Below are 27,858 nucleotides of genomic sequence, written 5' to 3' on the forward strand. Positions count from 1 at the left end.
ATTTTCATTTTCTTAATATCAACTATCCCTTCTATTATATGTGATGTTAAGAGGCATTTTTGATAGCTGATATCAATACATTTTTCATTCAGGGGACTTTTGAGGTATTTTTCGTTCAACATTGATATGTGTGGATTTTGTTTCGATTTACTACCTCGCATTCCGTCATATAGCTCTGTTATTTTCTTGTTACGAACCGTTCCAGGAACACTTAATCGACCCTGGGGTCTGGGTAATTTATTTGATCATTATTTTTTGTTATTATTATTGTAGCATCGAATTATAAAGAATACAGGAACAATTTGTAATTGTTGTGTTTTGTTTGTTTGGTGTATGTATGTATGTTATACTATGTTATACTTATGTACTAAATTTTTCTTATCTTACAGCAATAAAGATGCTCCAAGTAGAAGCAGAGACCCGAGATTAAATTTAGGACTCGGGTTAATACGAAAGCCCCATTCCCAGTCATGGGTAATGAAAAAAACGAAAGAGAGAGAGAAAAAAGAAATAATAAGTAGAGAGATTAGAAAGAATTAGGGGCAGTTGCGACTGCCAATAAGTCCAAAGTAATTGGCAATGGCAGGGATAGTGGTGGATATGATAAAAAAAAATACAGGAACACGTAACATGATTTGGAAACTGCCTTGCTAATTGAACATTACTACAAATTGCGCTAATCTTATAAACACACCAGTTCGTGGTTTCGGCCTCCGTGGTCTAATGGTAGCGGACCAAATTCTAATTAGTAGGTCAAGGACTTGACTTTCTCATATGTTCTTTAGGCAATTACGGCTCAAGACGTATGGATGATGATGGATGAATTGGTGGAATGAAGCCAGTGGACGAAAACGGGCTAATCCGAAAACTCCCACGCTCACGTTTGTTTGTCCACCACAAAGCTCACATAACACGAGGAGGGATCGATCCGATGACCTCTAGCACCAGATGTGAGTGCTTTACCTACTGAGCCACCGTTGTCCCTCGTCAAGCATCGGTTCGCATTCTACGCAGACCGGCCATAATAACTAGTATTTAATCGATTTTTTCTGTACTTAGATTGTAAAGTATGTACCACTAGACATCAGGGGTGGATCCAGGGTGGATCCCCCCCAGAAGAGGAAACTTTCTTATTTTATATATATAAATAAAACTCATCCCAAAGTTTGGAGCCCTTAAAAGTAGCAGTATGACAACCCACCGCCCCCTCCCCAGAAGTCGGTCCTGGATCCGCCCCGGCGGGTCAACTCTGACGCGAAGTCGTAGCAGTTGTAGTAGTAGAAGTAATAGTAGTAGTAACAATAGTAATAGCAATAATAGTATTAGTAATAATAATAATAATAATAGCAGTAGCAGTAGTAGTAATAATAAGAGTAGTAGAAGTACAGTACTTTACAGTCTTGAATAAAGAGTTAATTTCCCAAACACATTACGATTAACACAGGCTGCCAATATTAGTTTCCGATCCATCTTTCACAGTGTTCGGGCCGAGCCGGGCCGGCCCGGCTTGGCCCGAAATGTGCCCGGCCCGGCTCGGCCCGAAATGTGCCCGGCCCGGTTCGGCCCGAAATGTGCCCGGCCCGGTTCGGCCCGGAATGTGCCCGGCCCGGTTCGGCCCGGAATGTGCCCGGCCCGGAATGTGCCCGGCCCGGTTCGGCCCGGAATGTGCCCGGCCCGGTTAGAGCCCGGTCCGTCGGGCCGGGCCGGGTCGAGCCGGGCACAGAATTCAGATCCATCCGGGCCGGGCCGGGCCGTCTTCGGGCCTGGGTTTGCAGGGCTCTGGATTAATGTATCTGGACTCGATGCTGAGAGATATGACAGCAGTAATGACACAGAAGATTTAAGAATGGTTAAGGTTCCCCTGTATTTTCTACTTACTATTATTTTCCACTACTTTACTCCACTCCGAAGCCAGTTTCAAAATTTTCTGAACACGCTATAGCTTGATAACTTTACATGAAGACAGACAATTCGTTCCTTTAAAATCTGATCTAACAGCAGCTTGTTATGCCAATAGTTGCGTTATACATATATCAAATGTCTGAATCATTGAGTAAACTGTGCGATAAAGTAACTGTCGTTTGTTTACTTACTGCTGTGATCTCCTACCAAGTAGTTTTGTATTTGTGATGGAATCTATTGAATGGTCAGAGGGGAAACTAAGAATATAATTGTGATGGTATGTGTCTGAAGTACATTAAATACAATAACAGGTAATATAACGTAACTGACGCGCAGAAAGCTTATTATTTCATAATGCTTCTTGCTTACATTATCTCTCTGATGTTTTGTTTCAACTGGCCGAAAGCTTTCAACACTCATGCGTTTCCTCTTCAGTTTGGATGTGAAAGTGAGGGAGAATGGTTTACTGGCATCTTTTGAACGAGAAGCACCTCCTTTTCCGTATTCTTTTTCTTTATGCTATCACCTAGTGAGTCGAAGTTGTTAGGGCACATTTTTTTTAACATCCCATGGTTATGCTCTTGAGACTGTAGAAGACGGATGATTAATGAAAGTGAATGATTGTAAAATTAAATTTTTTGTGCTCTTCCACTGGAAATCAAACCCGGACCACGGGCACTAAAGGCACATGCTAGCCACCAAACCAGCGGGGAGGCTATTCTTAAAAATATATTCGTTTGAGATATTACAAATATTTAGAACATTATAACGTCCTCTCAGCATCCGACGAAAATAGACACTCGTAAGTATTGAAAGCGTTGAGTGATTCGCTGGTTTGTATTTACGCACTTTGTCAGTAGCGAGGCTATATAAAACTAAACATACAGTTTGTACTGGGATCTGAACTACCGTAGTGCGTCCGATACTCTCTCATCGGGAATTGAACTCGGGACTGTATGCACCAAAAGTATGAAAATTGTTCTAACAAAACAGCGAAGAGATTTGCAAGAAACGTAAATGAGTTATTCTGTATAAGTAGTTTGAGAGGCGATTTTATCTTCAATGTTATACGTTATTAAATTTCTGTTGTATGGCCACGTTCCTGAGACACATTGTATTAGTTAAGTAATATATTTTGGCAACGAGTTCTATTGATTCTATGAGAACAGAATTTTTCAACTTTCTGTTTAAAATCTTTTTGATGAAGAATCTCAGACACAGCACTACACTTTGAACGGTATGCACACTTTTGTGTTGCGAATACAACCACGACATTACAAAAAGTTAGTTTTCTTAATATATGTGATAAGCAATCAACTGTACCAAATTTCAAAGAATCTAAAGAAATCCTAAATTGTCAATGCACCATCTTCTTTGACGCATCAACTGACGAACGTTATAAATTCTCATTTCTTGAAAAAACACCTAGAGAAATATTCAATGTTTCCTCCTCACTTTTACGCGCCAACCTAATAGATGTGGGCAAGAAGCACGTTCTCGTTTAAGAGTTTACGTTTATCTTCGAGTATGCTGTGTGTGTATCTAGTCTGTCTGTCTGTCTGTTATTTGCAATTTTTTCGATTTTGAACCCTGCATTCGATAGAGCATCAAAAACTATCTAAGAAAGTGCTTAAATTTTCGCGTCACTCTTACCGTTCTCGAGATACTGCCCCCCACTCCCCCCCCCAAACAAAGGCCGATTTCCAGAGATTTAAGGAGCCATATCTTGGGAACCGTAAATCGTAGAGAGATGATATTGGTGTTGATCAATACCTAATAGGATGGTAAATATTTTGGTAGCAAATATTAACGGCCAGTGGCCATCAATTAATATCGGTACCAAAGTGTTTACCATCTTCTTAGGTACTGATTAACATCAATATCATCTCTCTATGACTTACCGTTCTCGTGATACTGGCCAAAAATGGTCGATTTCCAGGTATTTAAGGAGCCATATCTCGGTAACATTAATTATAGAGAGATTATATTGGTGTTGATCAATACCTAAGAGGATGGTGAACATTTGGTATCAAATAGTAACCGATGGCCACTGATCAACTGGCCAAGGTTCCCCAGATATTGGCAAAAAAAAAAAAAAAAAAATCGAATTTCGGAAGAATTAAGGAACCATATCTTGGGAACTAAGTCATAGAGAAATGACATTTTGCGAATGTTTCGAGAAACAGAAGAAGGTGCGGATAAAAAGATTTACTTATACATGTAAGAACAATCACAGTTATCGTTCCCGCTCCATCTCTCCGTTCTTATTAAGTTCGTTTTGGCAATGCTCTTGGAGCATTCTCAACTGGTTTTAATACTGATTTCCGTAATGCAAAAACAATAAGAGATATCGAGTTGCAGGTTTTTGCAATCGATTCAGCTTTCCAGGAGTAGGTTCTATGTCCTCTCTTAACTATCTATTCAATCCAAAAGTGGTTCAGATTAACGACTTCCAGTTTCAACCTTTATCGCCATAGATGAAAAACAGTAAGGCATTGTAACGGCTTTTTGATATGGATTCAGCGTCCAAGGAACAGCTTCTTTGGTCTTATTAATCTATTGCATTTATCTACTACAGTCATTATTTACAGATGAACTATTTCAAGTTAGAGTATTGAGTTTCCATACTTCGGAAGTCTACTGTAGTTTACATTGTAAAACGAAACTCGTTCTCCACTGATTTCAGCTCCATTCAGTGTGAATGATTTTGAAGTCTTAAAGAAAATGTACGACTTATTACTTCAAAATCGAACAGTTGTAACGAAAATTATCGTGGAACATTTATTTATTTATTTTTATTTTTTAATGGGAGGGAATGATCCATCCTACATAAGGGGACCGAATTCATTGCTCAATCTTGACTAATTTTAATCCCAAGCATGGGGATTACGGAGAAGAATGAAAGAAATTGTACATATTTTTAATAAAATCGAATGGATTTTGGAAAATGTATCAGGAAAATTCACTGCTTTATTCTTTACTGATTTTAACTCTCTACAGATGGGATGATTGGGAAATCTTAAAGAAAATGTACGACATATTGTGTCAAAATCAGTTTTTTTTTTTTTTTTTTTTTTTTTTTTTTTTTTTTTTAACGAAAATAATCGTGGAATATATTTTTGAAACTGGGGGGCGGGGAAATTCATACCTAGATTCTTGACAGATTTTAACCCTAAGCTATAAGGATATTCCGAATGCCATAAAGAAAATATATATTAAGTTGTGTTTTACGCTCTTTTACTGCCCGTATACTTGTTGGATTGCAATCCCAAACAAAAAATATTTGCAAGTGGAAGGAAGGTACATACCACATTTCGTCGAGATCGAGTAAGTTTACCGAGAGTTATCGTGGAACAGACGGACGGTAGGACACACAGATACCAATCGAGTCGAATAGCAGATGCTTCACTAACGCTCGCTTCAATACTATTATTATTATTATTATTATTATTATTATTATTATTATTATTATTATTATTATTATTATTATTGAAGATTTAAGAATTCAATGCTGCATCTGAAATCATAGGAGAGATCAACCAAGAGGCAGGTGTGACCAGCGAGCGGGTAGAAAAGGGACGTGAATTATACAGGATTTATGAAAGGGGTTCCAGGTAAACAAGGTTGGGAACTTCTGATCTAAAGACTTACATAGGCAAGAATTTCCGTAATAAAATATTAGAAATTATTCCCTGTTGTTTATCCTTTGATTTTTAGTGTTTGTTTTCAGATGAAGTAACATTAGTCTTTGGAAAAAAGAAAAGAAACTGATACACATACCAACTCCAACTGTGAAACATGCGAGGATCATTTCATAACATACCAGGAGCAGATGTTGGCAACATTGTGTAGTGGATGATGCAATAGCAGTAATTCTTGCGTGATGTGGACTTCATAAGGCAGCATGCGTGTGCTTGTAACCTCCATAGATACACAGTTTGGCTCTAAAAGGTGTTCGAAATGGAGCCTGCAGGCGTTGCGGGCACTGTGCCTGTTACGATCAGTGGTCGTTAAGACTGAAACTTTACATGGCAGAAATCCACAGTGCTTTACGTGGAGTTCGAGGTGAGTTAGCAGTGACCGTAATACAGTTTCTTGTTGACCGACTCGTTTTCGTAGTAGCCGTGTGAGCTTAAACGATTATGCAAGACAAGGCAGGCCGAATCGATTAACAAGGTTTACACTTGTAGCAGATACTCTTTTAAAAAATGTCGTGCGACTGTGAGGAACTTTCTGAAACTACAGAGATTCTACCAACATCGGTATACACAATTTCCGAAGAAGACAAAAATTTGTGCTTAATGGATCCCCCACTTGATTGCTTAATAGAAGCACGACACGCCTGGACAATGCAATCCTGCCTTAACAGTGATTCAACGTTGAAGAGCAACCATTCCTAAAATTGATTTGATTTTAATTTAGCGTCCCGTTCAGCATTCCTAAAATTGAATTGTTGCTGTTGAAACGTCGGTCAAAGGCTTTGAGTGGAGTTGAAATCACAATCCAAAGAGTAGAGAACTTCATGTACTCCACGACCAACAAAATTTCGACGAACTCTATCAAACATCAAACTTCTTAACGGTCACCAAGGAATCATCATAACAGACAGAATTCCATGTGGAAGAAGTGTCTCAGCAGTGTATTATCGTGACTTGCAAAAACTGGGCAGAAAAATTCACAAAACTCCGTGTCAGTTGTTAAAAGTTGAGCCACTAATTCTCCATGAAAATGTTAACCCGCACTTTGGCAATGTTGTATGTGAAAAGATACGTGAGTATGGTTCGGAGGTGTTACCTTATGCTCTCTACAGTCCGGACATGAGTCCACTAGTCTTTCACTCGTTCCCAAAGTTAAAGGAACGTATGCATTGACGTCGTTTTTCATCGATTGAACTTTTTGCTGACGCTACCCCAGCCATTTGACAGCTGAACATAAATAGCACCTTAGATGGAATACTAAAGTTTCTCGGACATTTGAACTCGGTTATTGAGAAGCAAAGCGAGTGTATTGAAGGCTTGTGAAGAGACACTATTTAAAAATAAATAAAGTAAACAAAAATTAGTGTGCATTATTTATGGTAAGATCCTCAAATACTTTAAAGAATTCATGTATATTTTTATTTTAAAAAGTACACATGCTATTTTTAACAAAGAAAATGTAAGAATGTAGAAAGCAAACAAATGGTTTCAAAAAAGGTTCTTAAAACTCAAAACATCAAAATCTGAATGAATTTGTGCGGGCTTTAAGAACCTATTTTCAGATCATCAGTTTGGTTTTAGGTTTACATCGTTATGGTTTTAGGTAAAAATTATATATATATATATATATATATATATATATATATATATATATATATATATTTTAAAAAAAAGTTCTTTAAAGGGTACGTTTGACAGTTAGGATTAAACTTGTGTCTGGTGTACAAGCTTGTGTTTCAAAAGCTAGTTTTATATCTCGTGAAAACAGACACTGAAAAGTAGAGGATATTCAACAACAACAGGAAGTAATTTATAATATAGTATGATATTAGAATTCTAGTCAAAGAAGCCTTTAAATTATAGATGCAGATTTAAAATAACTTGGTTCTTCATTCTCGACTTTTGTAACTATTCTGGTTGCAGCAGACCACACAGTTCAAAGTTAGTATTTTAATTCAGACATAGACAATTCCGTAACGAACTTTTCTTAAGTTCGTTGACCAGAAATAGTAGCAAATTTCAACCACTTTCGGTTTTGGTAGAGTTTTGCGGCTTATGATATGTACTCTTTGATATCCTGAATCGATTGCAGAAAATCGCTTAATGGTATTTATTACAATTTTTGTTTTATGGTCAGAAATTTTGAAACCGGAAATGGTTCATTTTGAACCACTTCTTGTTTGAATAGAGCGTTATTGGAGATGGAAACTATTCTTCGGACGTTTAATCAACTGCAAAAAAGTGTATCTCGATCTCTCTTACCGTTTTTACTCTATGAAAATCAGTATTGAAGCCGATAGTAGTAGTACATTTCAACCACTTTCGGTTTTGGTAGAGTGTTGCTGGTTGAGACACTGAATCGACTTCAGAAAACCGCTTGTCGCTATCTATTACCATTTTTATTCTATGGTAGTAAGTGTTAAAACCTGAAATGGCAAATTTGAACTACTTCCGGTTTAAATGGAAAATTACTGAAGAATATGAAACCTATTCTTGGGACACTGAAGCGATTACAGAAAACCGCATCTCGATCTCTTTCCTCTGATATCTGTCGCCAGACAGATAATGAAGAAAGCCGTTTTATAAGACTTCCGCGACATTTATGCGTAGCATAGTTTGGAAGTCTACGTGAAGAAGTGGTATAACGCCCTACCCTTCGACTTTTTGACGTCCATAATAACTTTTTTTAAACTCATTAGATTCTGATACAATATTATGTATATTTTCTTTGACTCTTTTCTGTAATTCCCAGTGTTTGGAATAAAATCACTCACAAAAAGAGGTGAATTCAGTCCCCTAATGTGGTATAGGCCACTTCCCGTCCTTAGATTAGAAAATATTACCCAGGATATCTTTGGTAAAAATATTAATTTTTATGGAATATGGCGTATATTTTTGAGGCTTCATAATCGTTCCCACTAGATGGATTTGAAATCAAGTACTTATTTAAGTTTTCACATAGTCTCCACTCTTGTAGTTGAATTCAATAAAATATCACGACTCACTTAAACACCCTCCCCCGGAAGGTTTAGATAAAACTCCATAACTTCCGTAAAAAGTACAATTTTGTCGAATATGGTCTATTTTCCTTTGAGAATTCCCAATCCTTTCAATTGCTTCCAGTTGAAATTGGCAAATAACGAGGGAGAACGTTCTACCCAATTTCATGTAACACAATATTTATTAAGCACACTCAGGTTTTTATAGAACATTGTATGTGTTTTGTCGAAAAGTAGAGACATTAGTATGGCTAGGGGTTAAACTTTTGAAATTATCAAGAGGGAGGATGACCCGCTTCAACAATGCACATCACTAATAAATAATAATTACTCATATACATATAAAATGAAAGTGCTTTAATGACTCTTGAACCACCCTACCGATCTTGATCAAATTTCCAACATACATGAGGTTCGAACAGGGAATATTTTTTTAATCATTTCACTTCAACGGTGCAACTTAGGGGAGGGGGATATATATATATATATATATATATATATATATATATATATATGTGTGTGTGTGTGTGTGTGATTGAAAATAGTGTCGAATCCATAGTTTTCGGGGTCGCTTAGATAAACATTGACATTTCCGATGTTTAAATTAAAATTCAGTCCCGCAACTTGGGGAAAGGCGGATATTTAGTCCCGCAACTTGGGGAAAGGCGGATATTTTATATATATATATATGCAGGGTGAGTCAAAAGTCCTTGGACACCTGCATAAGTTTGAAAATCGACGGGAAAAGTAAAAAGTGATGATGAGAACGGAGGTTTGATGAGGGGCCGCAACTTTTGGAGTGTATGTCATTCATGAAATCCATCTTGGATTCAAGTCAATTTTTAAAATTGGAAAGGGGGTGTATGACACATCAAATAACACTAGCTTGAGCTCAGGAATTTAGTGGTGTAATTTTTTTTTTTTTTTTTTTTTTTTTTTTTTTTTTATCTTGTACAGTTTAGAAGTTATTAATGTTCAAAGGTGGGAAATTACCTTGATACTAAATGCCACAACACATGTTCTACGTGTTGTCCATCCCGTGCAATGCACAACTGTAGCCGCCGCAACCACTCTGACTGCACACGGAGGAGAATGTCTCCTGAAATTTGGTCACAGGCTTGTTGGATGCGTTCCTCCAGGTGTCTCAAATCACGGATTGTCTCAGCATACACTATCTGCTTAAGATGTCCCCATAGATAAAAATCAAGGGGCGTTAAGTCAGGGGATCTGGGCGGCCACTCCACGGGACCACGGCTACCAATCTACTTCCCTGGCAGTTGCTCATCCAACCATTGGCGGACACCAAGTCCATAGTGTGGAGGAGCTCCATCGTGCTGAAAATAAGATGGGAAAATGCCGTCTGCGTTCAGTGTGGCAGGAAACACAAGGTCCTGCAGCAGCATTAGATACTGTGGTGCAGTTAAGGTGTTGTAAATGAAAAATGACCCAATTATGCGGGTGTCCCATATGCCACACCACACCATCACCTTCGCTGGACTATGTTCTCGACTCGGGTCAACCCAGTTCGGATTTGCGTCACACCAGTATCGACAATTATGTCGATTAACCTCCCCGTTCAAAGTGAAACACGCCTCGTCGCTGAACAGTATGCCCTTGGCAAACGCAGGATCTAGTTCGTGTTGTTCAGTAGCCCTCATACAGAACTCCAACCAGCGATCAGGGTCATCCTCGTTCAGTTTATGTTGCATGTGCAGCTTGTAAGGATGCCACTGATTGGCGTGCATTATCCGGACAACGGAGGATTGGCTTATTGCACATGCTACGGACACACGACGGATACTTCGTTTAGGACTTTACACAAACGACGCAACAACCGCCGTTGCAGTTTCCTCATTGGTGGCAGTCTTTGGTCGCCCACTACGTGCCCTATCTTGGTCAGAGCCCGTCTCCCGGAATTTGGTGATCACGTGAGCCACCGTGCTGTGCGATACCGGTTCTCTGTCTGGGTGCCGTCTGTTGTAGTCTGCTGCTATTGTTCGGTAGCTGCGTTCCTCTGATATAAGGATGATTTCGATCTTCTGTTCACGTGTCAGACCCATTTTAAATCACCTGAAACATTGGGAGAACTGGGTCAGTATCAAGGTAATTTCTCACCTTTGAACATTAATAACTTCTAAACTGTACAAGATAGAAAAAAAAAAAAAAATTACACCACTAAATTCCTGAGCTCAAGCTAGTGTTTTTTGATGTGTCATACACCCCCCTTCCCATTTAAAAATAATTGACTTGAATCCAAAATGGCGGATTTCAAGATGAATTTCATGAATGACACATACTCCAAAAGTTGCGGCCCCTCATCAAACCTCTGTTTTCATCATCACTTTTTTCTTTTCCCATCGACTTTCAAACTTACGCAGGTGTCCAAGGACTTTTGACTCACCCTGTATAATCGAAAATGACAAATATTAGTGTCGAATCCATAATTTTCGACGTCACTGAGATAAACAGTGACACTTCCGATGCCGCTTAAATCCAAACTCAGCCCTCACTAGTACTCCTTAGGGGGATGGTGACATGTACAAACAACTGAAAATGACCCGTATCAGTGTCGAAATCATAGTTTCTGGGGTCCCCAAGTTGATTGGTGTCCTTTGTGTCCAAAATGAAACGTATTCTCCCCGTGCGAAGAACACGTATTCTAATAATAATAATAGTAATAATAGAAATGACAATTTAAACCAGTACCATCTATAAAGTTTGCTAAAGCCAAATTAGAAATGAGTGTGCTTTATTCGTAATTTTACAGTTTATTTATATCAGCAGTTTGCGTTCTCCTATTCGCTTGTCTCCTCCTCCCCTTCTCTGGAAACCAATGCTTTAGATTATGGCGACGACCTAAAACTGCTTCTTCATCCCGACTTTTCTACCCAAACAGACATTAACACAAGAGATCACACATGATATGATATACGAGAGTACATCAACCCCTTAAGAGATCATTTGAAGTAAATTCGGTGTTGTGCTTGGTGTCAACTAAGTATAATAATGATTTCTCTAATGACAGGAATTTTATGGTGAATCCACGAATCAACGTAAAAAAAAAAAAAAAAAAAAAAAATCTTAGCAGACTCAACTTTATTATGATGACCAAGCAATCGTTGAGGTATATGAATAAAATAATAATACCAGTGGTTAAATGAATTCAAGGTTAGTAGTTCAATTACTAAATATTCATCTTACCACTTCACTAAATAATTTCAATGATAATAATATAGCTGGCACAAACATTAAACTTATGACAGGTAAGCAACTTAGTCTGAACTGAACAGAAACTGAACAAAGTAACAGAACTACAGATGGCCACTGATTACAAAATAAATGAAGTGAATGGGTGTGATACGGCTGATCATGGTAAAGCTAAAAGAGATAAGACTGAAATGTCATCGAGGCTAAAAGAAGCTACAAAGAAAAACGAAGAAGGTAAATCTAATGATGTCAAATTATGAAGAAAAGAAGCCAGATGTAGAGGTTAGACTAAATTGTGGATTACCAAATATGGCACAGGGAATGTACAGGGTGAAGAAGAATATAAGAGAGAGCGCAGTGTTGCAGGAAATGTAAAAGAAGATCGAAGGAATTGAACTCGATGCTTCATATAAAGAAGAATCTAACCTATAGGTACTGAGAGTAATGAAATTTCGAATATAAATGCTCGTTAAATGATTAAAATAGACAGATGGAGATTTTCAGTAAATTATGTTATAGAAAAATATGAAAGCACAAGGGAAACACTCCTAGAGGCACTGACATTCTTCACTTGATATATTGTTTCTGACCTACTACTGACCTACCTGTCCCGTTGATTTTATCATACTCCACTAAATAACACCTACTTTCACGGCCTGGTCTGACTACTTGATGAAATAAACTGACGTATATTAATATTCAATATTTAACGAACACTTACTTTTAACGTCTTGATTATAAGATGTCAATTTGAAAAAGTCTCTTGTCTTCCTCAGCAGATTAGCTCATGGAATAATTAATACCAGTTTGCACGATCAATGGTACTGCACAGATGAGGAACGTGGTATCTTACTTAGAATTGCAGGTTGCAAAATTATTCTTCCTGGTTTCCAGGGCAAGGTAGGGTGTAAGGGAAGAATAAATAATAGCCACAATTAATTTTATATTGAATATGTTAAGAAATAATAATTGTATATTGTAAACGACTCGTTGGCAAGGAAAATAATTACAGAAAGGAAATTAATAAAACTGTCAATAACAACGAATAATAACTTGGTGATACATTTAATAGTATTGAAGGTGGTGATACATATAATGTTAGCGTTAATAGGAATACTCTATATACACTTCACGATCACTACCTATGATTTTGAATGAGTGCACACTTCATTTTTAACTACAATTTCTTGAAAGCTGGTGTTTTGTCTTCTCACACAGGGAATGAATGAATGGTTAATTTGGTAACACATTACATTTAAGTGTTAAACTACACATTTGCAAACAAAGTGAATATTACGCTCAAAGATTACAAAAGAGAAAGGAAATATATATTTCGTCTCCGTATGTATTTAAAAGAAGTTAAAATGTTTGAAGAAATCAAAAGAATAATTTTGTAACCTGCAATTGTAAGTGAGGCACTATATTCCTTGTCTATGCAGTACCATTGATAATGTAAAATAATATTACTGTGTCAGGATATATAAAGCAATGCAGTACGAATTTATAAACTGCTGAGAAAGACAAAATACCTTGTTGAAACTGTTCGGCATTTTTCAATCAAGACGTATTAAATTACATTTTGTTAAATTATTACTATCGTATGACCCTCACTGCAACATAATACCTACCTAAACTTCACCTCCCTGATTTTTCTTTCTTTCCTCCTCACTTTTTCTTCATATCCGATGAAGTGTTTTGGGGAAGGAGTTTATAAAGTATTGAAATGTAAGCTACTTGCAGAGCAATCTTACGAAGCAATACTGAAAAGTAATGCTTCATATTTGTTTTCTAGGATGTAAACAAACACTTGATTGTGAGTACCACTGAACTGTATTAATGACACTTTTCTCTTGATACGTTACAAGCTTCAAACTTGTCACCATCGGGGTCCCACAGGTATAGCAAGAAATATGTCAGCCTGTAACAACACTACGTCGGTCGGCTGAAGAATGTGCAGCGATCCAATTTCTCACAATAGGTTTTTCCCATTGCCATGCATCGAAGAATGATGGTTGTTTACGAGGACTGTGTAGACTTCAGTACAATCAGATATTGGGCTCCTCGTGCTCGTACGGAAAGCCCACGGGAGCGAACCTTGCCTTGACTGACAAAAACAAAGTGGAACGTCCGTACTGTAACGGATAAAATAGATCGCATGAACTGATTCGAGGGAACTGGTGCATCACACAGATAGAGGCTGCCATGAAGTGTATCGTATCACGGGGACAAGTGCAGATGAAAATCGCAGATGTGCAATGCCGGGAAATTTAAGTATTGTGCGTGCCGCGAAAGCTGACCTCCTGGCATGTAACAGAACAGAATGGACATCTGCAAACAATGACTTCAGCGCCATGAAAATGAAGGTGAGTTCTTGAACAACACTCTAACAGATGATGAAGTTTAGATACACTATTTCGACCATTAAAACAAAGAGTACCTCCGTGGAGTATCGCCTGCACCAAAGAAGTTTAAGGCAGTGGTATTGGCAGGGGTCTTGCTGATAGTCTTTGGAACGTTTATAGTACAGTACACATGGAATTTCTGCCTATTAATCCTGATTACTGTTGTAACACTCTCACAAAACTGAAACCAGAGATTCGTTGAATTTGTTCACAAATGAAGCCTCTCATTCAGCACGACAAGGCTCGCCCTCAACTTTAGTGCACTGAGAAAAGAAAATCCAGTGTCTCGGGTTCACTGTCATACCTCATCCTACATACAGTCTAGAACTGGCTTTACCAAACTTGCATTATTTCCGAAATTTAAGGAACACCTGATAGAACTTCATGATGATTCTGATGATGCAATGAAGCAGGAAATCAGGCTGCGGTAACAGTGTTCAATATTGAAATTTACATAACGATTTTTGGTATGATGGTTATATCGAAGAATATTCGTATACCGGAAACTGAAATACCCCAAAAAAAGTGAAAACCGAAAATATTAACCGAAGTTAAGGTTAAGAAATATTAACCGAGTTTCATAAAACATTGCACATACTTCCTCTTTCCGGCTTCCCAATGGGCTCATTGCCTGAGTTTGAAATTCGTCAAAGATAAAAGGTAAATTCATTCGAACTTTGATACACATTTCAGAGTACCTTGAGGAGAAGTTCAATAAGTATGGTGATTTTTTTAAAAACGATTATCCTTACTGTCTAGGTCTTAAATCGGCCAATGGGCAGAGCACAGCTACCTTATCAAAATTCTAGATACAATCCGAAAGATACATTTAATTTGAAATTCTTAACAATATTCTACAATAACAACAGCAAGAATGGAAGAGGAAGGAAGTCGACCAAACCCTATATTTCAAGGTGCCATTCCGGCATTTGTCTGGTGAAGCACTAAATATATTAATGGAAAAATTTGTCATGATGGTCGGTAATGAGTGGCTGCCTCCGAATTTCCCGACTGCGAAGCATGAACGTTAGCAATTGATCTCGCTTGGTGAAAACTAAAAGAGTTAGTTGAAATAACTAATACTGGACTAGGAAGGGTTCAGAAGACTTGGGAATTTTTATTTTTTGCTATAGCACTACAAATAGGTACCACAAATCTTTATACCAGATGAAATAGTTACTTTTTACCCAGTTCCCAATTCGAATTATACTTCGAGTCATTTCGAATAATATAGACAAACATTTTTAAAACTTGATGTTTAGGTATAATTACTGTTTTAAAAAAATAAACATGTAACTGTATTTTCATGGTTGATTAACACTTTTTTATAAACGAACGGAAAGAAAAGAAATGATCCTGAAAATCAAGGGAAAATTTAAATAAAGGCGGCCTAAGAACGAGTGAAGAGGTAAGTGTTCAACTGTGACATAACGGACAATCTATGCTACAGATGAAAAAGGTACGGATTTCAAGCAAGCTTATTAAGAGTAGCGATTTCATACGAAACGTGGAAAAACCTTACAGAAGAACAAGTTTCAATGTATTTAGTTGACGTAGGCGGTGCTAATAAATATGCTTTACTTTGAATTTAACATCAGTGAATCTCTCCCGCACTGAAATTAATGTTCGGTGTATTTTAAAAATATCTGAACCCGTGAGAAACTAATAAATTTGTGTTATCTGGACATAATTCACATTTTTTCGCTCATACTTGCTATATAAATTAAATTTTCTTTTGTTTGGATATATAAATAATAAATTTCTAAATTATCGAATTAAGAAAATACCAAGTATTACATTACAAATAAAGAAGTCGTTTACCCAAATTATAAAATGGAACAAGGTTGAGGCACAGAAAAGCGGAGTAATTTACAATACTAGTTATGACTGTTGATATACAGATGGTGATCAGAAAAATGGAAACACCTGAACGAAACTGCAACTTACCAGATTAATGTGGTGTTGGCCCACTTTTTGCCTTCAGAACAGCCTTGATGTGACGTGGGATGGAGGCATAGAGGTCGTGAATGGTAGCAAGTGGAATTTTACACCATTCCTCGTGCAGGGCATCGGCCAGTTCTGTGAAAGAGGATGGAGGTGGAAATCGTCGCCGGAGTCGTGTTTCCAAGACGGACCACAGATGTTCAATTATGTTGAGATCTGGGGATTGGGCGGGCCAGGGGAGGTGTTGAACTTCGTCCCGATGTTCCTCAAACCACGTTGCAACAAGGCCAGCTGTGTGAATGGGTGTATTATCATCCTGGAAGATGGCGTCATTGTCCGGGAACAACATCCGGACCATAGGATGCAAGTGGTTTCCTAAAATTGCGACATAATCGTTGACAGTGATTCGTCCGCTAAGTGTGACCACAGGACCCAATGAAAACCATGATATGGCGGCCCACAGCATCACCGAGCCGCCGCCATGTTTCACAGTTGGGCGGAGACATTGCAGATCATAAGCTTCTTTGGGCGTTCTCCACACATAAACACGGCCCGTGGTTGAGAATAGGGTGAAGGATGACTCATCCGACCATATCACACGTTTCCAGTCCTCAACGGTCCAAGTTGCATGGTCGCGGCACCATTTGCGGCGTGCGAAAGCGTTATGGTCCCTGATGAGCGGTTTGGCCCTTGCAACACGACCCCATAAGTTCATGTCATGTAATTCGGGGCGGACTGTGATTGTCGAAACAGGGTGAGGGAGATGCTCCGTCACTTGCTCCGCAGTTGCACGACGGTTCTGCGTGACAATGCGCTTTAATACCCTTCGTGACCTGTCACTCATGATTTTCTTCCGCCCACTGTTCCGCTTCCCCGATGTGGTTTTCCCGTGTGTTGTGTAGGCCGTCATCACCTTCGACACTGTCCCACGCGACACACCTAACACAGTAGCCACTGCCGTCACACTCACTCCACATAACCGCGCACCAACAATTTGCCCTCTTTGAAAATCTGAGAGGTCTCCCATTTTACACTACTTCCGTCTGCTGCAGCCACTGGACACTGCTGTTCCACTGCGCCTGACGTAGTATGGAGACCGATCTAACACACCACCACCAGCGGTCCAGCGCTGCGGGCGCCACGACACCACTGCCAACCCATACATGTGACGTGTTGCCAACTACAGGTGTTTCCATTTTTCTGATCACTATCTGTAGCTGCTTTGGATAAACGAACATATATCGCATTGATTTATGTCTAAGAGGAATACATTTATGCATAAAACGATTAAATTATATTCTTGTACTTCAAAAATAATTATACACTGCGAAAATACAGCCAAAAACATTACTTGAAATCTTTCCAATCCATTTCATTGAATTTACATTATCTGATATAAAGTGTTTGCAGTACCTATAAATAATCAGCATTACCTTCAGTCAGTGTACTCTTGGATGAAGGTCTTTCAAACCTAAAATCATACAACTAATAATTTTCTAGATAATTTTCTCGTTTCCACCATAACTTATTGCGATTTTACTTACTTCAAAACTTACGGTCACTCCACAAAAATGATCTTACGTAAGTTATCTTTCGAGAAAAATCACGAAACTGTAATTTATTAGTCGCGGTGAATTATACAGACAATATTTTGAACATTGACTACGGCGACTTTGTTTATATACATGAACATAATTTAATTTCTTTCAGTACTCTAAGAAAAAAAAATCATAAAAGATAGTTTGCTGCGTGCTTCTTTGGACGACTCTGGAAAGCGTACGTAGAGAATAATTCATAAATAACAATTTAATGAAAAAAACTTGCCATACTTAAGAAACCATTCTGCAAAGTACTCTAAAATATTTTTCGAAGTTCGGATAAATTTACCTCCTACTATTGACCGATTTCAACCATATACAGGGTGGGCCATTTTAATCAATCCACGGGAATATCTGAAAAATGATAAAACATAGAAGAAATGTTTGAAGTACACGTTATATATTGCTAAGGGGGAAAACTAATTCCGGCAAAAGTACCCCTCTCCACCCCCCGTAAATGGGGGTAACGGGGGGTAACTTTGAATATCAAATAGAAACATGAGTCGAGTAATACCTCGTTCGAAAGGTCTTGGAAAACTAAGTAACGCTGTACCAAAAGATGTTTCATATGGAGCACCAGTCTCAAAATGGCCGCCATGATATAGTTCGGAAACTCCAGTACCCGTAGTATGAAAACCATGGAAGATAAATGAATGGAACAAAATTGAAATACGTAAATATCATAGGGCATATCGAATGATGTGATCCCAGCGGCCTCCCTGAAGGGGTCTTGTGGGCTAACTTCAAAATTTCAATGTCCGACCATACAGCGGTTCGGGCGTACGCTTGACCTACTCAATGCTGTTTGGAAGGCAGACTTCATGGATAGAGAATTGGTGCACTGAGTTAATACGGATGGCCACATTTACATTTTGATTAACTATTAGCATTTATGTCATATTGTGAGCTTGAGGGACGAAACGGTGTGTACGTATATCTCCGAAATGCTTTCCGAATAATCAGCACGCATTGCATAAACGTTTCTGTGGGAACAGAGATTAGCAAATTCACACGTTTGTAAGTTCCAGCAACTGCATTATTCGACAACTTCTTTCGTATAACGTTTCTTCTGTTTTCGCATCAAATCATACTCAGCCATACAGATACGCGTTACCATTCAAATAAAATTTCACCTTTTTTTAGTCAATACAGCGTCATTCTTACAAACAAATGTTTCAACCACACCATACCTATTTGTAGCGTAGTCTTAATTTGCGAATTAAAGTACAGTTCTCATTTGAACGTTCACAGTTACTTTCCACCCCACTCGCATACAGAGCGCAGGAAGAGATTATTTTGCAGGACTTTGATTTCTCTCTATACATTATGGCAATTTTACTCTAACATTTTTATATCTATATGTTATATCATTCTCGAGCCTTGGAACGGCTCCGTGGTTCTCCTATTTAATTTTCGTTATTTTCATTTATCTCTAACCGTATTCATAATATGGGCACTAGACGTTTTCATCTAGCAGTCATCATGTCTTGGCGATCATTTTGAAAACGGTGTCTCATGTCGAAAATATTCTTACAGAAGCTGTTTGATATTCATTTGTCTATTTAACATGATGTTACTCACTTCAAGTTGCTATTTGAAATTTTCAAGTTGGCCCCGGATACCTTTCAGTTGGCCCTTGGAGTCACCCTGACAACACCTCTCGATGTGCCTTACGTGAGTTACCTACTCCAGTTTTTCTTCTGTTCATTTTTCTCCAATCGCTTTCATGCTACGGGTACTAAACCTTTTCTCTGACACGGATACAATGTTTCGGCGGCCTTTTGAAAACACTGCCATTTCACCTCAATCGTTTTCTCCTGCAAGATATTTGATTTTGCAAGATTTATCGAACGAGGTACCACTCGACTCATGTTACTGGTTGAAATTTTGAAGTTAGCCCCAAAGACCCCTTCAGGGAGGCCACTGGCATCACAGGAACCACACCATTTGATATGCCCTATGATATTTACGTATTTCAATTTTGTTCCATTCATTTACCTTCCATACTTTTCATCCTACGGGCACTGGAGTTTCCGAACAATATCATGGCGACCATTTTGAAACTGGTGCTCCATATGAAACATCTTTTGGTACAGCGTTACTTAGTTTTCCAAGACCTTTCGAACGAGGTATTACTCGATCCATGTTCTCATTTGACATTTCAAAGTTACCCCCGTTACCCCTATTTACGGAGGGTGGGGAGGGGTACTTTTGCCGGAATTAGTTTTCCCCCTTAGCAATATATAACGTTTACTTCAAACATTTCTTCTATATTTTATCATTTTTCAGATATTTCCGTGGATTGATTAAAATGGCCTACCCTGTATAATAGGCCCCACTGGGAAGCCTGAAAGGAAGTATAAGCAATGTTCCACGAAACTCCAGCGTTTCTGTCCTTTACTTCAGTCGGTATTTTCAGTTATCGCTTTTGTTCGGAATTTCAGTTTCCGGTATATAGATATTTTTCGGTATAACAATCAATACCGAAGTTATATCAATTTTAATATCAAACACTACTACCGTACCCTGACTTCCTGTTTCACTGTACCATCAGAATCAATATAAAGTTCTATCAGGTGCTTCGTACATCTCGGAAATACTGAAAATTTGGTGGAGCCAGATCTGGACTGTATGTAGAATGAAGTATGACAGTGAAGTCGAGGCGCTGAACCTTCTCAACTGTCACTGCACTAAAGTGGGAGTGAGCTTTGTCGTGCTGAATGAAAGGTTCCATTTGTGGACAAACTCGCCGAATCCGTTTCCCCTTCCGTGAGAGTGTTACAGTACTAATTAGAATTAACGGTACTGCTCTTACAAGGAAAGCTATCCAGCTCCTCGACGAGTATTCCATTGAAACTTGCATAAGTGCAAGGACATATTGAAAGATGGAAATATGCTTACTCTTATGATTCGCAACGTCCTCGAACAGGAAATACAATGATCTTCCCCCTAGCCACTGAAAGTTATGTACTCTGCTCATACATGCCAGAATGTGATACATTGTAACTTCTTTTCTCACGAAGACAAATATTGCTAACGTAAGATGATAACAGTTGGTGGTGATTGGGATCTCTAGTACGTCATTGATGCTAATCGATGTTAAATGGAATACGATACGCGATCGTAAGTTCCAAATGAACACGTTTTCCCGGTGAAACGCTGAAACACAAAGGGACACGCTGAAACACAAAGGGACACGCTGAAACACAACGCAGAAATGGCTTTCTATCAGACGCGGCTCCTCAGGGTAGGCAGGGTAGGATAAGCCTACCCTGGTTTACTTTAATAATTTACTAATTAAATTTTTAAAATATTTGCGGAGCATTGTATCAAAACTTTCCTGTAACAGAGTCTTCAAATGTTTAAATTTGCAATTATTATGATATACGCAAAGGCCTGGACGAACGTGCGCTCATCAACTTTTGCATTTTAGTTCATGAAGAACCGCTAGTAGCTCTGAAATAGCTAAGGTCGGGAAATTTTAATCTGCCTGCTCTGCCAGATATTTTCAGAGTGTATTACAAGTTTTAGCCCATGAATAAGCATAATATCCAACACATGTTCCGAAGCATACACAACGCATGCGTATAAAGCTTTGGCCAGGTCTTGCAGACTCTCCCTACCCCAACAGATAGAAAATACAGGGCTGGCTCCCTTTTCCTGAGGTCGCTAGTATCGCTTCATTACGTGTGTCTTTAAAGTTGCGAACGGCTTAAAGCGTTAGGAAACTAAAGTGGTAGAGAGAAAATCAGTAAGTAATCGAGAGGGAGAGAGAGTATCGATAGCAGATAATGTATGTTGTTATTACTCAGTATCTTATCGTTCTTAAACGATCGGCAAACGAACAACAGAAAGATTATTATTCCAGAAATAATAAAAACTTCTGCTTTCTTCTAATATTAAACAAGACGGCATGACCATTTGAAAACAATTTATTATTATTATTATTATTAGTATTATTATTATTATTATTATTATTATTATTATTATTATTATTATTATTATTATTATTATTATTATTATTTATTAGTTATTAGCTATAATGCATTTGTTGTGTCAGTAGTATTGCAAGCGATGGGCGATAACTCAGGGCCTCGCGCTTTCAGAGACCTCACAAAGACCAACGAGCCTAAATACGATTTTACAATGACTTTTATAAAGACCCATCGATTCAATAATTAATAATGTAAATACAAACAATTATGAATTCGGATTTATTTACATAAAACATTATATGGTGGCGGCTTGAAACAAACTTATCATTTATTCTTGTAACAATGCCGTGCCATGGGGAGGTGAGCAGGTCGACGGCCCCGGGCGCCGAAGTAAGGGGCGCAAAATTCGGGGATCGAAAAAAGAAGGAAAGAAAAAAGAGGATAAATTAATTGGAATCAGGGGGTAAAAGTGAAAGGAACGCGGGAGGACGGCGTTTCCCTCCTCCAGAAAATATGTACAGCGTCCTCCCAGTTCCTAAAAAATCACAATGGACAAAGATAGGTAGAGAGACGGTGTGACGTCATGCCTCTACTACCGTCCCCTACCATTTCAGATCCACATTTACCCCTGCTTGAAATATTACTAAAATGAACTTAAATCCTCTTCCTGCTTTAAGAAGTGGTCCTGTAAGGTTACTCATGTTAGAAAAAAGTATGTGTACATATATAAAATGTAAAGAAAGAGTAATAAGTGCTCAAAATCAAGGAAAAGCTGGGTTTATTTTTCAAAATTTTCTTACGTTTCGCGCCAATCATGGTGGCACTTCGCGGCTGGCTTGTCGACCTCACTCAGTCATATGTAAGAAGGGGGAAGGGGCGTCATATACTCTCGCCCCTGGCACTGATTTTCCAAGCACGGCACTGTCTTGTAATATTAGGTCACTAACATAGACGAGTATATAATAAATTTGGTTTTATTGTGTATTAGATTATACACTTTATTATAATTTGCCTACCCTGAGGATTTTGGTACGAGCCGCCACTGCTTTGTATTATTATAATTTTATTAGTATATTATTATTAGTAGTAGTAGCAGTAGTATGATCACCATTATTAATATGAGTAGTATGATGAGTAAAAATAATAATAATGAGAAGACGACGACAACAAATGTATTGTTGGGCCTGTTAAGTAACAAAGGACTTCGGCCCATCTTGAGTGTCCTCTAGCTAAAAATCTATAAAGGTTTTAGAATCCACAAACAACCATATCCCAGCCGGGATTCGAAGTCGGGACCCTTGAGTCGCTGGCTTGACGCCTCAACCAGCGCGAACATGAAGTCGGATATAAGACGGAAAAGATGACAATAATAATAATAATAATAATAATAATAATAATAATAATAATAATAATAATAATAATAATAATAATAATAAGCTAGTGGGTGACATTGGGTTTCCAGTCAAATATAAACGGGCCCGGAGATCTATCTACAAACTCGTTGGATGTAATCGGGAATGATTTCTGAGCAGCAGAAAGTTGAAGAGCTGGCCAAATAATATACTCGAAGTTGTCAGGCCATTACGTGCACGAATATATGGAGGTTTATCTCAGTTCCGGTTGGAAATCTCGGACCGGAAGTGGTCGCAGGGCAGCCAGATTCACATATATGGGTCCTCAGGGTATAAAGAGTAGGAGGATATATAATTTGACCCAACGTCCGAGTGGTCACTTCCAACCGGAAATGGTCAACATGTATTCCCTGTTAATCTCCGGAACCGGAAGATCGGAAAATAGATTCCATATATGAAATCCTGATTAGACCGAAACGACAATGAATATATTTTGTTCCCGATCTGGCCACTTTCAACTGGACATGACCTCTCGAAATTCAAACGGAAGAGGCCAATCGGGAAGAATTATGCTCGTCGTCACGGTCCGATCAGGCTTCCAAATATGCAATCCGCTTAATGATCTCACGTCCGGTTCCGGAGATGAAAGAGGATGAGGGGTTACGCACAACTGAATACAATAGGGACCCTTACTCACTTACATTCGTCGGGCCCTAAGCGGTCGAACAGGCCCACGCTGTATCACGCTACTTTCAGCAATAATAACTGCGATACAACACGCCATCTACCAGGTATGCCCTACCACCCATGGACCTCATAGCATCTAGAAGCCCGGAACTTGATCACTTCGAATGGTCAGTACAAATTACTGTACTTCACAGCGAATTATAGTACTACTACTCCTACTCCGACTACTCATAATAATAATAATAATAATAATAATAATAATAATAATAATAATAATAATAATAATAATACTATACCAGTGGTTCTCAACCAAATTCCGATCACCACCTCCATATTATCAAATCATCTTGCCAGCGATCCCCTTACAATTTCTGGCTTGTAATAAGCTTGTGTGGGATATTTAATATACTTATTGCGGAGATCTCACTATATGCATCTATTTCTGTAATAGTGGAATCCATTTCTTGTAGATAGTGGATACAGTAACTTCCCTCAAAGCGAATGGATTAGAACCAAATTTGGTCAATTCATTCATATTACAAATATCGAATCCGATCCGTCATACCGTTTCAAAATGGAGGCCGTTTGAAATTTTTGAAACTTCGTAACTCCCTTAATTTTGGGTCATATGATAAAAAAAAAAAAAAAAAAAAAAAAAGCATTTGAATTCTTATTGTATTTCAATATGCAGTCCTCATTAGTTTCATATCGTACACCTTTCATTTAAATTGATTTTAAACCTACTCTCTGCACCTTTTCAAAATGTCCAGTAGACCAATATTTGATGTTCTTGATAGTATGTATACATTGTCTATCAGAACAAAATTCAAAATAATATTTAAAAATATTTTTCCTATATTAGATTCTAATTATATTTCTCTTTCGTTATTTTCGGGACCCGCAGGTTGAGAAACCTCTCCTATAATATTTCTTCTTGCAGACCTCGTGTTCGTGTGGTTGAGGCGTCAAGCCAGCGACTCATGGGTCCCGACTTCGAATCCCGGCTGGGGTATGGGTATGGTTGTTTGTGGATTCTAAAACCTTTCTTAGCAGAGCTAGAGGACACTCAAGATGGACCGAAGTCCTTTGTTACTTAACAGGCCTAATTATTATTATTTTTACTCATCATACTACTCTTATTAATAATACTAATCATACTACTACTACTACTACCAATAATAATAATAATAATAATCATACTAATAACAATAACAATACTGATAATAATAGAAAGCCAATTTTGCGTTGTGCTTTAACCGTGTCCCTTTTCTCCACCGGGTAAACGTGTTTGTTTGGAACTTACGATCGCGTATCGTGTTCTATTTGACTCGATTAGCATCCATGACGTACTACAGATCCCAGTCACCACCAACTGTTATCATCTTACGTTAGCAATATTTGTCTTCGCTGAAAAGAAGTTAAAATGTATCACATTCTGGCATGTATCACCAGAGTACATAACTTTCAGGGGCTAGGGGGAAGATCATTGTATTTCCTGTTCGAGGACGTTGCGAATTGTAAGAGTAAGCATATTTCCATCTTTCAATATGTCCTTCCACTTGTGCAAGTTTCAATGGGATACTCGACGAGGACTTGGATACTTTTCCTTGTTAGCCACGTATTTTTTAAGCATTACACCGTCAACGTCCCAGAATTCTATCAGCAAGATTTTACCAGCAAATGCCACTGCCTTAAACTTTTTTGGCGCAGGCGATACTCCAAGGAGGTACTCTTTGTTTTAATGGTCGAAATAGTATACCTAAGCTTTATCATTTGTTACAGTGTTGTTCAAGAACTCATCACCTTCACGTTCATGGCGCTGCAAGAACTATTTGCAAATGTTCATTCTGTTCTGTTACATGCCAAAAGTCAGCTTTCGCACAACACACCGTGCTTAAATTTTCCGTTTAATACACTACATTATGCCCTGTAACCAATAAAGGTAGGTAGGTTAAGTAGGTAAATAAAAGCTAGGTTATAAGGCTTGAAAGAACTATAAAAAAAAGGAATGCGCAAATTTGCGAATCTAATACTTTTCTTCTTTTTCAGAACGCAGACCGAATCATGTATTTGGTATGTGCTCCGAGATAAGCAAGTAAGATCTAGTGGATGTTAAATGTAAGTATACTGTCCATTCCCACCAGTCGGTGGTTTCCTCGGATCAAAAATGGATTACAGCAGCCAAGCATTGATATCAATTTATACAAGATAAACATACCTGGCTTCAAGCATAGATTACATTACCCCGAGTTGTGATTTAGGATCTTCAAAAACTTAATAGTAGAAGACGTTGGAGCTTTCCAACGGTTTTTAAATTCACTAGTTTTAAGACAAAGAAACGAAAAGTGAAAATCCTATGGAAAAAGCAAGTCAGGAGGAAATCGTTAGCTTTAGTTTGCGGAAGAGTAGAAAGAGAGATTCTACGACAATAGTGCATGAACTGTGGGAAAGTTCTTCAAACAGAAGGACTACAACAAAGAAGACGAGAAGGATGTCTCCTGACCAATCACTTGCTTTAAGGGTAGTACAATATCTTTCGATATACATATATAACATAATACAACAAGCTCTATAGGTAAATTGTAATCTTTATCCTGCATATTACAAAGTGAAAACAACAAAATTTCACATTCTTCTGAAATTACAGTACTTGAAATGTCAGCTGAAGTGGCACTTCAATGGTGGCACTTTATATGGCAAAATACCGCATCATCCTAAGGCTAAACCCTGTATAGAGTAAAGTATCAATATGAAAATTCGCTCCTCTATCTCAAATGATTTCAATAGTATCGCACTTCAAATTCTCAGGTAAGTAACTATATAATTAACTAAAATATACGTATGAATATTCATGGCCCTATGATACAATTTATTGGGTACAGTCTAATCTAGTGTCCCAGTGAACCCTAGGACCCTTCCTTCAAATAACAAAGAAACACAGAGAAAGCTTTCTAGATTTCGCTACGAAACTCACATTATCTTTGTAAATGGATTATTATGTATACTATTAAATTACGATTACTGTTCTATAAGTTTATAATTATTATAGAAAAGACGTTACTTTATTACTTTTTACTTTTTAAGTATATTCATACCTTATCAACCTACCTGTAAAAGGATCAACAAAACTGGACGGTGCTTCCATTCCCAACGTAACTCCCTTTGTATTTTCAATTATGAAATTTGCAACCTGATCTAAAAATCCTTGACTCAGATTGTTATCTTCTATAAATTTCTGAGCTGCATACCATGGATTTTCTGTAATGTTGTACGGCAACTTTAGAGGAGGCTCACCGTCTTTAATGTCTACACTGAACACATAATCATATTCCTGAAAACATGTACCACCAAATTGTTTATGTGAGAAAATAATTATCATATAAATGGTGACATAAACAAACTACAAACGACGAATATACAAAGATATTTTGAAACCGTCATAAACTAAAGCATTAATTTATTTTGTAATTTGAGCTGTGTGCAAGTTACGACAAACTAGAAAATTTTAATAAAATGCTTATTTTTCTTTCTTCCTTTCTTGTACTAACTTCTAATAAATTTACGTTTCGAAAGACCAGTTAATTATTCTGTACTTTACAGGTGGTTTACAATGCGGTGGTATAAATAGTTCTAAATTTAAAAGTTCAAATAAACGTGTATCAAACATTCTATAAATGAAGGAGCTGAGACTCGAAATTTAGTTGAAGATTTTTAATTAAGGATATTCACTTGTAGCGATCCGACCATTTTACACTGGGAACATTAACACCGGAAAATTGGAGAGAAATTTAGACACATACGTATTTAAAGTACCCTCCAGCTTTCTTCCAGTGAGACTGAGGGGAAAATTTCAGTCAACGTATCAGGACTTCCCGATTCCAAACCGATAGCGCAAAACTCTCATTCTACTCTAGCTTAGTAGAGAACGAAAACCAAGACCTCACTTTACTTTCGGGAAATTAGGTGACTAGCATACACTCGGGACTTTAGCAATACTCGCTTTCCTGTTCTGTTATTTCAAGCTGTGGTGTCAGGAATTCATAAATGACACATGTGCAGAGTAACATACTTCATATTCTTTTTTTAATATATTGACATGAAAACGAAGTTTGTCTGAATTTATCACAGCATTGG

General features: G+C 37.9%; 1 protein-coding gene across 2 annotated transcripts in view; it reads right to left on the minus strand.

Annotated features, from left to right (window-relative positions):
- Plap (phospholipase A2 activator protein) overlaps positions 1–27,858 on the minus strand; it is a 123,114-nt gene that overhangs the window by 50,510 nt on the left and 44,746 nt on the right. For both annotated transcript variants that reach the window (XM_081747207.1, XM_081747206.1), the window contains one exon: positions 26,833–27,055. In XM_081747207.1, coding sequence (XP_081603333.1) covers positions 26,833–27,055 — 223 coding nt within the window. The remainder of the gene's footprint in view (positions 1–26,832; positions 27,056–27,858) is intronic.

Source organism: Thermobia domestica, unplaced genomic scaffold (assembly GCF_964235325.1).
Source record: "Thermobia domestica unplaced genomic scaffold, izTheDome1.hap1.1 HAP1_SCAFFOLD_99, whole genome shotgun sequence".
Taxonomy (NCBI): domain Eukaryota; kingdom Metazoa; phylum Arthropoda; class Insecta; order Zygentoma; family Lepismatidae; genus Thermobia; species Thermobia domestica.